A 15591-nucleotide genomic window follows, 5' to 3' on the forward strand; every position below is an offset into this window, starting at 1 on the left:
GAGATTCTGAGTTAATTAACTTCATCTCTCTGAGCCTCATTTTCTTCATTTGTAAAATGTCCTACCAACCTCACAGAGCTATGAGGTACTAGTTAGATGGCCATCCAGGTAGAAACCTGTCATGGCGAGATTGCCCCTGTGTTCTAATTGAGTGTTAGACTTGAAAGTAGCTGATTGATGTACTATATGGAATCTCTGTGTATATAAATGGCTTAGATGATAAGAGGTAGAACCATTTCACCTCCAGAACCAGCATCCTCAATGGTATCATGTGCTCTGGGCCTTTGGAGGAAAATGGATAAAAGAGGAACTTGTGGTCTGAGTCCTTGGCGTGGGGAAGGGTGTCTTACTTTATTCCTAGGAGTTCCTAGCCAACCAGGAAATTGATTTTCAAGATCATTTCACTTAAACATCAGTTGGCTGCATAAATTCTACCCAAGCCCACAAAATATTCTTCGGCCCCCTGCCTAAATCTCTTTTACTGCCCCCCCACCAGTGCTTTCTATTTTCCATCCCCAATCATCTTTTGCTCCCCCTCACCCAGCTTTCTAAGCACCCCTCCCTCTCCAGCCTGCCAGCAACCAGCTCACTCAAGGCCCCATCCTTTGGACAGATTCCTGGAACTCACAACCCAGATGGGAGAGGAATGAAGAAAGATTCATTTACCCCAGGACTCTTGCCTGATTTGTTGTTGGGCCTCTGCCTGATTTTCAGTCATCTGCCCCCAATTTCATTCCGGAACCTGGCTAGGGCCAGGCCTCATTTTCCTGGCAGCCCAACTCCTCCCCCCCTCTTCCTTCCATCCAGGCATTCAGCCACAGGCCAACTGTGGGTCAAGTACAACGGCTCATTCGAGGGGCCAAGCAGGTGGCCCTGGCCTACATTTGGCCCTAGGGAGCTTCTTGTTTTCTCCTAAACTTCCAAGAATCTCCATTCCCAGATGAAGCATGCTGTCAGATCTTGGCAGATGACAAAACCTGTCCTCCTTTCCCTCTTCTGCCTGAGACTAAACCTCTCTTTCCTCTGATGTACAATATAGAAGATCCTGCTAGGATCTGGACCAGGAAGGCTTGAGGGTCAACTAGAGGGCAGTTCTATGTGCAAAGAGGAAAATATTCAGCTTCTGAGTCTCCAAAACTAGCATGTTAATATTCTTGAGGTAGTCCACCTCTCTATCCCTGATCCTTTGGTCTTTGGATCTGCATATTCTGGGGAGAAAAGCCTATGCCAGAATGTGAAGGCACTTCTTAGCAGCCTGGATGTGGCAAAGAAATATTCAAAATAGCAGCCAACCTAGCATTAAAGACTCGAAGGACAGATTTCTAAGCTGGTTCAGGGAAGAAAGGTCTAGGTCCCCTCTTCCAAGTCCCTTTTATGGAGTGGCATATATCTGTAATCCCAGCAATTTGGGAGGCTGAGGCAGGAGGATCACAAGTTCAATGCCAGCCTCAGCAGCGTAGTGAGCTCCATCTCAAAATTAAAAAAAATAAAAAGGGCTGAGATATATCTCAGTGGTAAAATGCCCCTGGGTTCAATCCCAGTATGAAAAAAAGAAAACAGAAAAAAAAGGAAGCCTAACTCTCTGACTCCGAAGCTCAGTGCTATCCTACTCCCAACCCTTCTTGGTAAATACATAGTGATCATGAGTGGATCCTGTTTCTTTCCTGCAGAAACTAGAACCATGTGCATATCCAGTGGGTTATCCCAGAAGGTAACTCCCATGTCCTCTCATCCTTCAGGGGAAAAGGGAGAGCAGGGTGTGGCTGGGAATTCCACTTTCGAGGAATAGGACGACTATTAGGTGAAACTAAGCCTCTTAGCCACTGTGTGGCACCATTTACTCACTTTTCTATGTACAGTTAATGGCTGTGTGCAAAGCAAACTCAATTTAAAAACATGCAAACTTTTCAGGGATCTGGTTCTGACTTGGTTAACAATTGGATGAGGGTGTTTGGGCAAATCCTGTACCTTCTATGAGCCTTGGTTTCTCATTTTGTGAAATAGGAGGCAGATGAGGGTCACTCAAGTCCCTTCCAGCTTCATAATTCTGCAAGTATGTGAGTATACTCCCAGTGGTCATCTGAATGATGCAATTTTGTGCCTTGGGGCCACACAGGGTGAGTACAGAAAAAAGCACAAAGGCCAGGGTATGTGTAGAGCTAAGATGAAGAGGGGCATCAGGGAAGCAGGAGGGCTTGGCAACACATGAACCTGGATTTCTCCTGAGCCTCCCGTGGTGCCAAGAAAAAGATGAGGGTGCCATTCATTTGCTGAGTAAACACTAACTGACCACGAACTTGGTGCCAGGCACTGTGTGATGGAAGTGAAGTTGGGGTATAGGTGGGAGTGGAGTGGATGTTGGGTGGGACAGTAAGGCGAATAAACCCCCAAAGTGTTTACCAACCAGTGGGGAAGTAGATAAGTAAACAAACAACCAGCACACAAGAGAGAATGGAGCCTCTACTAAAGAGAAACACAAACTGCTGGATGTGGGGAGGTAGGAAGGATAAATTCTGACCAGATAAGGAAGATTTCACAGAGAAGGAACCATTTTAACTTGAGTTTTAAAAGATGAACAGATGTCTATGAGGAAGGGGTTAGACAGAGGAAGATAAGGAGGGAGAGGGAAAGGCAGATATTCTGGAAGATGGGAGATAGGTATATTTATGTTGTTTTGGGAAAATAGGGACTAGTCTGAGGTGCGTGGATGGAATGGAAGAAGAGTTTGCAAAAATGGTTTGGGGCCAGATTCTGAGTTTATGGAGCCCTTTTCACATGTCTAGCTATTTTCAGAGTGTAAAGGACAGGCTTCCAAGATGTGCACAGTTTCAGTCCTTAGGGAAGGCAAGACCTATTCTCTCATGCATACATAAAGGTACAAAAAAATTAAACTGAATGGGGCAGGCAAGCCTGATTGGAAACATGGCACACATCAAAAGAAGTAAGAGCCTGGAAGGGCACCATGAGGGAAAGTACTCTTCCTGTAGCACGTATTCCACTCTCCTACTCTCTTCTGAAACTCAGATGGTAGAAACTTAGAAGACCTGACCTATAAGGAACAGGAAGAGGCCCTGTTTTAAGGAAGGGAGAGCCATCCTAGGAGACCTGGAAAACTTCCCATTCAGTGACTACATTTGCAGGACTCCATCTCTAGTTTGTTTTCCAGTTAGACCTTATCAACCAGGGACAAATAGCGGAAGGCCTGAGGCATCACAGGAGCTAGTATCTATGCTATTAGGATAATAAACTAGGTGGGATTTAGGTTAGACTTAAGGAAGGAAGAAGTCTGTGTTCTGAGAAGTTCAGGAGTTCTGTAACCATGAGAGATTAGAATGTGTTTCTTCAATAGCTGATGAGTGACCACTTAATGCCAAGCACATTGCTGGAGGAAGGAGTGTAGTGAGGGAGGTTGTACCTTGTTCCACCCTTTGGGAACTCACAGTTAAGATGGGTATACTATACAGAATAATTCTCCCACAAAGATGGTCACATCCTTAATCTCCATGAGTTATGGGTATACTATATTCCATGGAAAAGTGAAATAAACGTTTCAGATGGAATTAAGGCTGCTAATCAGATGACCATAAATACAAAATGATCCTTAATTATCCAGGTAGGTTCAGTATCATCACGAGTCCTAAAAATTGGGAGAAGGCAGCAGGAATGGCAATCAGAGGTGTAACAAGGATTTACCCTTATGTTGCTGACTTTTAAAATACAGAAATGGGGGGCTGGGGTTGTGGCTCAGAGGTAGAGTGCTTGCCTGGCATGCATGAGGCACTGGGTTCGATCCTCAGCACCACATAAAAAGAAAATAAAGATATTGGGTCCACCTACAAGTAAAAAATAATTTAAAAAATACGGGAAGGGGCCACAAGCCAAATGATGCAAGTGGCCTGTAGAAGCTGGAAAAAGCCAAGAAAGAGCTTTTTATCCTAGACCCTCTATAGAGCCTCCAGAAAAGAATAGAGCCTTGCCAACAACTTGTTTTTAGCCCAGTGAGACCTGTGTTAGATGTCTAAGGACCCCGAAAAATAAATAAATGAGTAAATTCATGTTATTTTCAGCAACTAATGGTGTGGCTTATTTTTTGTTTGTTGGTTGGTTGGTTTTTTGAGGGATTGAATACAGGACCTCTCATGTGCCAGACAAGTGCTCTACCACTGAGCTATATATCCCCAGCCTTTTTTATTGAGACAGGGTGTCACTATATTGCCAGGACTGGCCTCAAACTTGTGATCCTTCTGCATCATGAGTAGCTGGGATTATAAGCATGTGTCACCACACCCAGCTGTTTGTGACAATTTGTAACAGCAACAGTTAGAAAACTAATATAATGTACACATACATGGGCTGGGGATGTGGCTCAAGCGGTAGCGCGCTCGCCTGGCATGCGTGCGGCCCGGGTTCGATCCTCAGCACCACATACAGACAAAGATGCTGTGTCCACCAAATACTGAAAAATAAATATTAAAGTTCTCTCTCTCTCTCCCTCTTTCTCACTCTCTCTCACTCTTTAAAAAAAAATGTACACATACATAATACTATTCTAGTATGAAAAGTGTTCTAAGAGAAAAAGAAAGCATGTTGTGAGAATGCAGAGGGCCAGGAGCAGTGGCAAATTCAGGTAGTCCTAGCAACTTTGAAGGCTGAGGCCGGAGAATCACTAGTTCAAGGCTAGCCTCAGCAATGTAGCAAGACCTTATCTCAAAATTAAAAAATAAATAAATAAAAGGAACTGGGGATGTAGCTCAGTGGTAATGCACCCCTGGGTTCAATTCCTAGGAGAGAGAGAGAGAGAGAGAGAGAGAGAGAGAGAGAGAGAGAGAATATGCAGAAGACAGGAACCTGTCTTAGAGAGAATGAATCAAGGAAAGTTACCCAAAATAGTTGACAATAAGATGGATATGGAAGAAAAAGCAGTTTTTAGCAGCTGCAGGAGATGAGACACTGTCTTGAAGACAGAGACACTGTGTACAAAAGTACCAGGCATGAAAGAGGCTGGCAGATTTAGAGAATCAAGAAACAAAAATGGACTGGAAAAGAGGATGGGCAGGATATATGGAGAGAAGGGGGCTTATAGGGGTGACAGAGAAAACTGCTGCCTCTACCTTCTCCACTCTGAAAGTGCAAATTGCCCAGGTTATTGTCTGCCTTTCTTAACTGACTTAAGAACTTAACTCTGTAGAGCCAAAGCTTGTCACAGCAAAACTCAGAGGCCCCTGGTACCACTACCCCTTTCCCCATTCTAGCCATAATGTCCACTAAGGGGACCATACTCTTCCACCAGCTCCACAGCAAGGCAGTGACCAAGAAGGAAGAGACAAGAGCCTAATTGCATGTCTTAAAACTCTCAGTCCATCTGGGGCCTGACTCTGAGGGAATGGGCTGAAAAGGAAGAAGAGAGGAGGGTGTTGTTTTGTGGTAGAAATCTTCATTCCTCATAGAAATTTCTGGAGAGGCATGGGGGCTGGGCCAGGGGGTGGAGGTAGAAGCTATCTTGGAATTTAGAATCATCTGGGTGCTCCATTGGCAAACTCTCTGTAGCAAAATATGAAACTGACTCAATCCTGGGGAGGGGTCCAGGAGGCAGGGGTGAGGCAGGATAGCAAGAGGAGGGGATGTGGTTTGTCTCCCCTCAAAGGGGTTTGGGACAAAGAGGCTTCTCTCTTGTTCCTCTAACCTTCCTCTTCTTCCATCCCTACCCCCATCCTTGGCACCAGGGCCTCTGGAGCAAAGGGAAGAAAAATGAGTGGGCAGAAACAGCTGGATGCAGCCAGGAGCACATCTGGCCTCCCTGGGCCTCATTCCCCCTTCCCCCAACACTCTTTCCTCCTTTTCAGGTTTCTGATGGGGGTCTATAGTGGAGCTGGGGGGGAGGGTGGGAAATTACAGCGAGGCTGGGTGGAGGTGGGGTTGGGGCGGGGGAGAATGTTGTTCTAAATATTAGCTGGGCTTGTGAGGTGGCCTCTTGGCTGGAGCCTGACCACCTAACTTCCTGTTTTTCCTACAGCTGCCTCCTCCCCTCCCTCTTCTCTGGGCTGGAACTGAGCCGGGGAGGAAGGAGGAGCAGCAGAGTTGGCCAGGGTCGCTTTTCTGATTCCCTGCAGGCTGGGGGCCAGGACGGCCTCCCTAAGCAAGCAGGCGGAGGCACATATAGCCCTAGGTCCCGTCGTTGAATCTCAGCACTTGCTCCTCTGGCCACAGCAGGAACAAGAGGCTCCTGGAAAGCCCCAACTTCTCACCAGCTCTTCCATGAGCACACCCTGGTCCCAGGGCCTGAGATTTCTCCATGCAGGAGCAGCCAGAAACTCCAGAGGCGGCGGCAACGCCGGACACACCACCCGCCCAACTGCCTCCAGCCCCACCGCCCAGCCAGCTGCTGGTCCCTTCTCTGCCAGTGTTCGTGGACCACGCAAAACAACCAAGTGAGTGAGCAGGGACTGGCTGGGTGGGGGAGTGGGGTTTCTTGGCTGGGGGTGTCTTCCTGTGCTCCTTTTTTTGCCCTCAGGGACAAACATGGGAGACAGGCAGGCTGTCTGTCAGGGTTCGGGGACACTGAAATGTTGGTCTGAGTAGGTGTTTTGACAACTCCTGGTTTGCCCTTCTGTGCTCCTCTTGCCCTCTCTCTCTCTCCTCCACCCCTCCACTCTGTTTTTATCCCTCTCTCTTCCCAGGCAAGGAACTCATTAAGCCCAAAGCAATTTTAGGGCGCCCAGTAGAGAGACCTGCAGAGGCTGCTGCTGCTGCTGCTGCGGAGGCTGCTGGTGCTGCTGCTGAAGAGTGCCCGGCATTGGGCACCAGGGGAGTTGGAGTCAAAAACCATCGCTGTCAGGTCTGCCGGCCCCCCAGCCAGTTCCTCAAGTCAGGCACTTCCTACTCCCTGTGGAGACCTAGGGATCTCTAAGGCCCTCCAGCTTCCCCTGCCACCTCCATCTTCATTCCTCATTCCTGGTACTTAGCCTCCCTTTGTGGCTTCTTTTTATTCACTTCTCCAACCAACCCCATCTCACCCTACCCACTCCCTAATTTTCAAGGTGACATTAGAGGATTAAGAGAGGCCCCTATCCCTATCTTGATCGGTTAGTCTGCAATTGCCTGTCTGTGACTTACCCTGCTGTATACAGTGGCACAATTGTTCTCTCAGAGCCACCAGGAGTCTCCCAAGACCCCTGACTGACATCTGTTTCCAGGCTAGGCTGGTTTTTCTCCTGGAACTGCTAGGCCCAGGAGAGACTCTGGCTAGTCACTGTGACTACACCTGAGAGTTTGCTGTCCTCCTGTTTCCTGAAGACCCAGGAGGATCTTGGGCAACCTCTCGTGGGTCCCTGGGCTGCCACATCACTTTTGTGGCCCTCAGCCCCCTCCCTGCCCTGGCCAAGCCAAGGAAGGGAGAGGAAGGCAGGAGGACCCTGTCCTAACCCCTGTCATCCCTCCTCTTGCCAGCGGATCCGAGCCAGCCGAGAAGCAGGCTCACGGTTTGCCATGGAGGGCTTGGATGATAAACTGATCCTGAACGTGGGGGGCATGCGCCACGAGACCTACATCAGCACCGTGCGGGCCTTCCCAGGCACCCGCCTCTACAAGCTGACCGAGCCACCCCCGCCTGGCAGTCCAGCTGCTCAGGGTCCACCGGTCCGAGAGTTTTTCTTTGACCGTAATCCTGAGCTCTTTAGCTATGTGCTGGGCTACTACCGTACTAGGCAGCTGCACTGCCCCAATGACGTTTGTCGGGATGTCCTAGAGGAGGAGCTGGCTTATTGGGGCCTGGCGGAAGCGCCTTTGGCACCTTGCTGCTGGCTCAAGCTAAGTGGCAGGGAGACCCGGACCCAGGACTTCCTCTCCTGGGAGGCCTGTGAGAACGCCCACCTAGATGAACGTCTTCTGCTGAACCCCATGGAAGGCCAGGGACTGCGGAATGCTTGGAAGCCATGGCTCTGGGTGCTTCTTGATCAACCCCAGTCTTCCCTAGGAGCGAAGGTAACTTATTAATAATGTGTAGCACCTTGTTATACACTTTTATCTATGAAGGGCCTGGCCCTGCCAAGTTGCCACAATAACTATGCACTTGGCATGGTGCTTGGTGCCCAAATCTATAACCCCCGCCCCAGGAAAACTTGAGGGGGTTTCCTTAAAATGGAGGGGGAAAAGGGTAGAAGTGTCAGTAGGGAGGTGGGGATGACTGGTAAATGAAGTTTCTGACATTCATCTTTTTTTCCCAGTGCCTTTCCCTGATCTCCACACTCTTTGCTGTGTGTGCCCTGGTCATCTTCTTCCAGGAGACAGAAGTTCAGCTGGATTACTTCTCTGCCAACTTCACTCCTATGGGACATGGGGCGGGGGTGGGGGGAAACCAGCAGCAGCAGCAGCAGCAGCAAAACAATGGTCTTGTTTATCGCCGTGCCCCCCACCTGCTCTACCTGGAATTACTCTGTGCCCTTTGGTTTGGAACTGAGCTTTTTGCACGAGCCATTTCCTGCCCTGATAAGGTGCGCTTCCTGTGTAGCCCCCTCAACCTGGCTGACATCTTCTGTTTGTTCCCTGTGCTGGTGGAATTAGTGGTGGGTGACAAGGCTGAACGGCAGCCTCGCCTTAGCCTCACCCTTGGGGCCATTCGTTCTCTCTATGTCCTCAAGCTGGTTCGTCTCCTGGGCTTTCTTGAAAAGTCCCTGGCCCTGAGAGTCCTGGTTCATACTCTCCATTCCTCCTGGAAAGAGGTGTGTGCCTTTCTCCTGATTTGGGTGGCTGAAATCTTATTCTTTGGCTCACTCTTCCTCTATGGGGAGCTTTTGGGCATATCAACCCCAGGACAGAGTGAGCTCCACTTTGGAGACATCTTTACCTGTCTCTGGTGGACTGTCATAACTCTCACCACTGTCGGCTATGGAGACATCTACCCACTCTCTGCTATGGGCCAGCTCACTGCTGCTGTCACAGCCACCGTGGGCATGTGCACTGGTGTCTTGCTGGTGCCTGTGCTCCTGGTCCGCTTCCAGCGCTATTATGCTGTAGCCCTGGCTCGCCAGAAACTAAGGCCCAGTGGGATCCTATAATAGGCCCATTGGTCAAGAGGGGTGGAGCCCACCTTCCTGTACTTCCTCTTGCCAGTTTTTGGTTACAGATTAGGATTTCTGGCTTTGGATTTGGCAAAGAATCCTTCAGGAGCAGCCCCAAGTCATGGCAATTCCTGCTAGTCAGGAGCAGATAAATATCACCTATAGGTCAGACTCCTCATCCTCATCAAGGGAAGAAGGAGCTTAGGGACAAGGCTAGTTACTTCTTACATTCCCCTGCCCCACCCTAGGTCCTTCTCTGAATACCAGAATGACCAGGAAGAATAGAGTATAGTTCTTCCTGGATTGGTGCTATATCCCTCTCTCAACTAGATCTCCCTTCACATTCACTTATCCCTTGCTGCCCAACTGGACCCTAGTCTAGATGGGAGACTTTTGCATGATGGTAGCCATAGTATATCAAGATTGGTTGCCCATGTCAATGGTGATTGGCTGTGGGTATCAATGATAATTGTCTGTGAATATCTGACAGCAACTGGTTATGGGTATTGATGACAATTTGTACTTTCAGTGCCCAGGAATAGCCAGATTGTAGCATTGCTCTCTCCGTACTGCTCCTGGGACAAATGTTCCTTAGAGGCAGAAGGAGGCCTTTGAAAAGTCTCAGAGACTCCAATCAGATGCGGGTCAGCCACGTCTGGACCCGAAGCACTCTTAAGTCCATAACCTCCTCATCCCATTATATCCTTGCCCAATTCTGCCTCATCCCCTCTTCTCCCCATCTTTGATTTTTTTCAAAATATTTTAGATTTAGTATTAGCCATCATTAATCAAAATATATTAGTCAATATTAACCACAGTATCTCAGTCATGATAACAGTATGTAGTCACTAATAGACATAAAATGTTATCATTGCATATTGTTTGGACAGGAATGAGGAAACTGGGATTGTGGACAAGAGTACACAAACAATTTCCTCTTCCATATTTTTTCTTTTTTTTTTAATTTTACTCCTTTACAATTCTTTTTTTTTCCTTCCAAATACTTTTCAGTACCCACAACGGGTCTACCTCCAATCCTCGCTGCTATTGAATATTCCCACCTTCCAACCTCTTCCTCTTCTTTTTTTTTTTTTTTTTTTACTACCTGTGTGCTCTTCCCTCCTGGCTTTCCCATGGTGTTCCCCACCATGCACCTCTCTTGGAACTGGCTTCCAGGAGGGACAGAAGGGACCTACTCAGGTCTAACTTCAAATCAAGCCACTGGGTTGTCTGAACAAGTAACCCAGGCAACTAGGCAGAGCTGGGAGGTTGAATTGAGCCCTCACTGTTGCTGAAGCTGTGAGCATAATTCTGTTTACAAAACTTTTAAATAAAATATCCTTTGATATCTCTATTCCATGGTTGTCTGTGCTTTTTCTGGGGGAGGCATGCGGGTATCAGCAGGGGTAGAGTGGTACAATAAATGACAAGAACATTTAGGCAAATTATTTGATAGGGTAAAAAGCAGTTTGCTGGGCTGGACTGGGCACTTACCTAGCATGTGCGAGGCACTGGGTTCAATCTTCAGCATTACATAAAACAAATAAATATAATAAAGGTCTATCAACAACTAAAAAATATTTTTAAAAAAATCAGTTTGCTGCCTTCCATGTGTCTGGTCCTTACAATAAACTATTATTAGTCACAGATACCTTGACTGGGAGAGGAAAAACTTTCTGTTTGTATTAGGAACAGGTTGGGGAAGGGAAGAAAACAGGTCCAGGAGTTGAGGAATAGAAGCTTGGATATCTTCTTTAGGGCATGCTTCTAGAAACCCTGGGTACTTATATAAGGTGGGAGGTTGTCAGGGGAGGGGTTTCCATATTAGGAGCACTGAAAGAGAACCAGAATCATGGAAAACCATCAAAGACAATATTTATATTCTTACTGCCTGGAAGTAGAAGATGCTGGAGCAATTTACAGCTTTCAGCGACTGTTCTAGTCCACTACCCTTAAGGTACAGATAGGGAAAAATAAAGTCTAGATATTGAGGTGATTTTTCCCCAAGGGAAAAAGTGACAGAGCTGGGAGTTCTGTGACCTCAGAGAAATTATGCATCAATCTTTATTAACTCACTAGCATTATAGGTTAATGATTAGAATTTGCAATAAAATTAAGCAAGACTGCACCCTGTTTCAGGTAGTGGAAATGGTGGTGGTGGATGAAGGGAAGGAATTAAGGCTAGGATGTTACACAGAATCTTGGCAGCTTGAGTGAGAAAAGTGGGATATTAAAGTAGGGAGAGAAGCGCATTAAATGCCATGGCACACTATAAAAAGAATCATGTAGAATGTCAGGTAGATTCCAGGGAAAAACCTGGAATCTCATCAAGACCAATCCCCTCCTAATTGGGGTGGGGGGGCTGAGGCTCACAGAGAAGCTGGCTTTATATATTGACATGGTTTATATACCGAGTCAGGAGCAGAAATAGAGTTGCAATCACCCTGCCACACAGGAAGTAAGACTATTTCCTGTTATTTTCCCCCTTGCATCTTGCCTGGACAGTCAAGACATTAACTAAAAGGGAAGGGAGAGGACAGCACAAAGATTCATGGCCTGCCTGGTACTTCTATTATGAAACACTATAGAATGACAGCGATGAAAAGCTTAGTTTGTGCTTGTTTCTATGACAGAACTCTATATCTGAATCCATCCTGAGCCTCCAGCACATAATGCCCTCAAATCCCCTAGAACTTTAAGGCCTTTTCTGAATACTGAGAATGTCCCAGTATTTTTTCTCTTCTCATGATTAAGTTCTCACTCCAATACTAAAGTCACCTCTTCTCCTCAGTTATGAATTGCCCTTCTTCTGAGGAGGGCAGGGACAAGATGGGTGTTATAGTTTAGATAAGTGTCTCCCAAAGGCCCAGGTGTTAAAGGCTTGGTCATCAGCCTGTGGTGGAGGAGGTAGTGGAACTTTTAAGAGGTAGGACTTAGTGGAGGAAAGTTAGGTCCTTGGAAGCATGTTTTGAAGGGAATTTGGGAACCTCAACCTCTCTTCTCTCCTCTCCCACTTCCTGGCCACCATGAAGTGAGCAACTTATTTGGCCACATGTTCCCACCATGATGTACAGAGCTACCATAGGACCAAAAGAAATGAGCCAAATGACCATAGACTAAAACCGCCAATACTGTGAGCCCAAATTAACTTTCGTCCTTTTTAAATTGATTGTCTCAGATATTTTGTTACATCAACTGAACGCTGGGTAAAACAATGGGAATGCTGAAACATACCTTTAATTTGAGTAGATCCTGCCATATGTAAAGAAGAGTTCTTTCCTCACATGTGAAAACTCCTCAGCCATGAGCTAACTTGTTCCCTGAACCATTCTCACAATTCAGTCACACTCCACCCCAAATATTTGTCTTCATCCCCCTTAACCTGCCCACTTTGCCCATGGCAGAGACCCCACTGGTCCTACTGTCCACACAGCCCTGGAAATCCTCCTGTTTCTTGTGTCTGGTGAGAAGGGTCAGATGCCAAGCACATACTTCTCATCTGGATCTCTCTCATTAGGAGAGACTGAAAAGTTTGTGGGCTAACCCCGTCCTATGTCTAGCCCTATCTAGTGAAGCACACAGTTGTCTTCTCTGTCTTCCTCCTGCCTCAGCTCTTTAACAGTTGCCTCAGCGTGTTGTCTGCTTCAGCCTGCACTTTCAGCTTAGATCGATAGAGGGCAACCATAGCCAGTTTATGAGAAATTATTTTGGGTGTGGCCTCTCCCTCCCTTCACTTCCTTTTGAGTGCTTGTAACATTCTAGAACCACAAGCTCTCTGCATCAAAGTGTGTGTTTAAATAACTTATTTCAGCTCCCCTCGTAATAAAAAGAGAAACTGAGGCCCTGAGAAGGGGTGAAACAGTCTAAATTCAGACAATGATTCACTCTGTGGCAGTTAGGGCGAAAACCCAGATTTCCTGAATCCCAGTTCAAAACTCTTGGCACACACTGCTAAGCATCAAATCCAAATGCCTCTTTTTTATAGTTGTGGAAACTGAGGCCCAGAAAATAAATAGTCTAAGATTATAAAATTATGACAGAGATAAAATTTGAACCCAGGTCTTCTGAATCCTAGTCCAGGACTGTTGAAACATAACATTAGGCATCTAGTTCATGCTGTCTTTTACAGATAATAAGGGTCAGAGAGGGATTTTCATTTGCTTGAAGTCACAGTAAATTAGTGACAGAAGTATAGACCAAGGCTGGCTGTTAGAACTGGGAATCAATAGAAATTGGGACTCTGATTTCTGGTCTTCCAGATACCCCAATGACTTAGAGACCTCCCCAACTCCAAATCGCAGAATTAAATAGCAGAGGTGGGGGTGAGGTCCTTACTTAAGCCCTTTTGTTGTCAAGAAGCTGGAATATGGGGCACAGTTTGTATATGTGACTGTGTAGTGAGGTGTCTGCCTACCCCTCTTCTGCACCCCCTCCACAGGAAAAAGAAAAAAAAAAAAACTCTCAACAAAAGGCTCACCTCATTTCTCCCCTTTCAAGGCCTCCCGGCTTTGAGAGTGAGAGGATGACTCATTCGGCGCCCACAGTCGCGCTGCAGAGAACATAATTGCTAGCTGGGACATCACCATAGCACCCAGCCATCACATTTGCAGAGCGCTGTCTTGTTTTTGTCAAAGCTCTTTCCTATCTTTTTTTTTTTCACTGCTACTTCCCCAAGCCCCAGGGAGCCAGATGAGGCATACACCATTACCCCTTCTTTTATAAAAAAGAAAATGATTTATGGCCAGGGTGGGGGTGAGGGGGCGTTTGAGCAAGTTTAGAAGAGACTGATTAAATCCCTTGATCCTTTGATTTCCAACTTTCTGGAGTGTTCTGCATAAATACCCAGAGCCCCAGAAGAGGCATCAATGTCCCCCAAGTATCTCCTGGCATTGCTCTCTCTCATCTATTAATCACTTGGCTGGGGCCAGACACTGGGTTGAGATTTAATTGGAGACAAAGGAGACTCAGATTCTGTCCTTAAGTATCACAATCTACATATTGATTAGGTCACCACCACACCCAGTGGCCATCCTCAGTTTTCTCTTCTTCTCTTGGCAAAGTGATCTCGACAATTCCTTTCAGCTGGTGGCATTGAACCAATTTTATATATATATATTTTTTTTTTCAGAGCACTTGATTAAGAGTCAGGAGATCAGCATTCTCAATTCAGTTCTTCAATTACTTGACTGTATAGCAATAGATTAGTCCTTTCTTTGTGGACCTAGTTTTGCATCTGCAAAATGATGAGGTGTGCAGAGAAGTAGGAATATAGTTGCTAAGAATCATTGGATTAGATCATTTAGGAGATGAATACCATTTGTGATATGTGGGCAGTGCCCTTTTCTTGGGTGAAAAACTGGAGGGTAGGAGCTAACAGGCTCTGCTATGGGACACTTCTTCCTGCTACCTTCTTCCTTAGCTCTGTGAACCATTCCACAGAGGCAGAGGACTTGAACTTCTTGAAGACCTCAGAAGGACCCCACTTCTACTTCTGCTTACCAGCAATATTCAGGAAGCACCAGAATTATTTTGGATGGGAAGCCATTCAATCAAAGCCATTCAGTCATATTCTAGGGTTGAGGATGGATCAGAAAGATGGAAAAAGAGAAAAGCATAGGGGCTGGGGTTGTAGCTCAGCAATAGAGCACTCATCTAGCACGTACAAGGCCCTGGGTTTGATCCTCAGCACCACATGAAAAAATAAATAAATAAAATAAATATGTTATGTCCAGTTATAACTAAAAAATAAATATTAAGATTTTTTTTTAAAAAAAGAGAAAAGCATAAATAGGCAGAGAGACAGAGGGGGGAGAGACAAGAGGTCAAGAAGGAAAGACTGTGGGAGGCAAAAAGCTAAAGGACAAAGACAGAAAATAGGAAGAGAAAGAGACAAAACAGGAAGACAGGGACAGAGAGAGGGAGAGATAGAAGAAAGAAGGAAACAGAAATGGGAGAAGGGAAGACAGAGAGTAGGGAGAAGGGAAAAAAGTTGAGAGGGAGGAAGGGAGAGGGAGAGGGAGAGGGAAAAGGAGACAGAGAGAGAGCGAGAGAGCGAGAGAGAGAGAGAGAGAGAGAGAGAGAGAGAGAGAGAGAGAGAGAGAGAAACATACCAAGTCCCCAGAGGCCTTCTGACAGGAGCTGCATAAAATCCTATATCTTGAAATAATGGAAACCAGAACTGAAAGGATTTAAAAATCAAGGCCAGAGAAGGTTTGACACTTATTCATAGTCACACAGCAACCTCATGGCAGTATGGAAACTCAAACCTATGACTAGAATAAGGTAGCTTAATACAGATTGGCCTGAGATTCCAGAGGCCTGCAGTTTGTTAGTGTTTTTTTGTAGGACTTCAGGCAATGCACAATGTCTGCCCCAGAGGAAGCACTAGCATCAGAGGATTACTGTCCTCATCTCCCCATTAACTCTCCCCTGAGGACAAAGACATCCATTCCTGTTAAGGCTGACTGGGGTAAGTTCAGTTCTGTAACACAATGTTTTACAGAAATTAGTAGAAGACTTCATGGAGAAAGTAACT

General features: G+C 46.3%; 1 protein-coding gene across 9 annotated transcripts in view; it reads left to right on the plus strand.

The window, feature by feature from the left end:
- The window catches only part of LOC101973943 (voltage-gated potassium channel KCNC1), a 38347-nt gene extending 27937 nt beyond the window's left edge, over positions 1-10410 (plus strand). For 3 of the 9 annotated variants that reach the window (XM_078034639.1, XM_040282352.2, XM_040282360.2), the window contains 4 exons: positions 6208-6428; positions 6678-6835; positions 7447-7980; positions 8223-10410. In XM_078034639.1, the coding sequence (XP_077890765.1) occupies positions 6293-6428; positions 6678-6835; positions 7447-7980; positions 8223-9053 (1659 nt within the window). In that variant the 5' untranslated portion in view covers positions 6208-6292 and the 3' untranslated portion in view covers positions 9054-10410. The other 6 variants (XM_078034638.1, XM_078034640.1, XM_078034636.1 and 3 more) reach the window with 4 other exon arrangements.
- Positions 10411-15591: the final 5181 nt, after the last annotated feature.

Source organism: Ictidomys tridecemlineatus, chromosome X, assembly GCF_052094955.1.
Source record: "Ictidomys tridecemlineatus isolate mIctTri1 chromosome X, mIctTri1.hap1, whole genome shotgun sequence".
NCBI lineage: Eukaryota > Metazoa > Chordata > Mammalia > Rodentia > Sciuridae > Ictidomys > Ictidomys tridecemlineatus.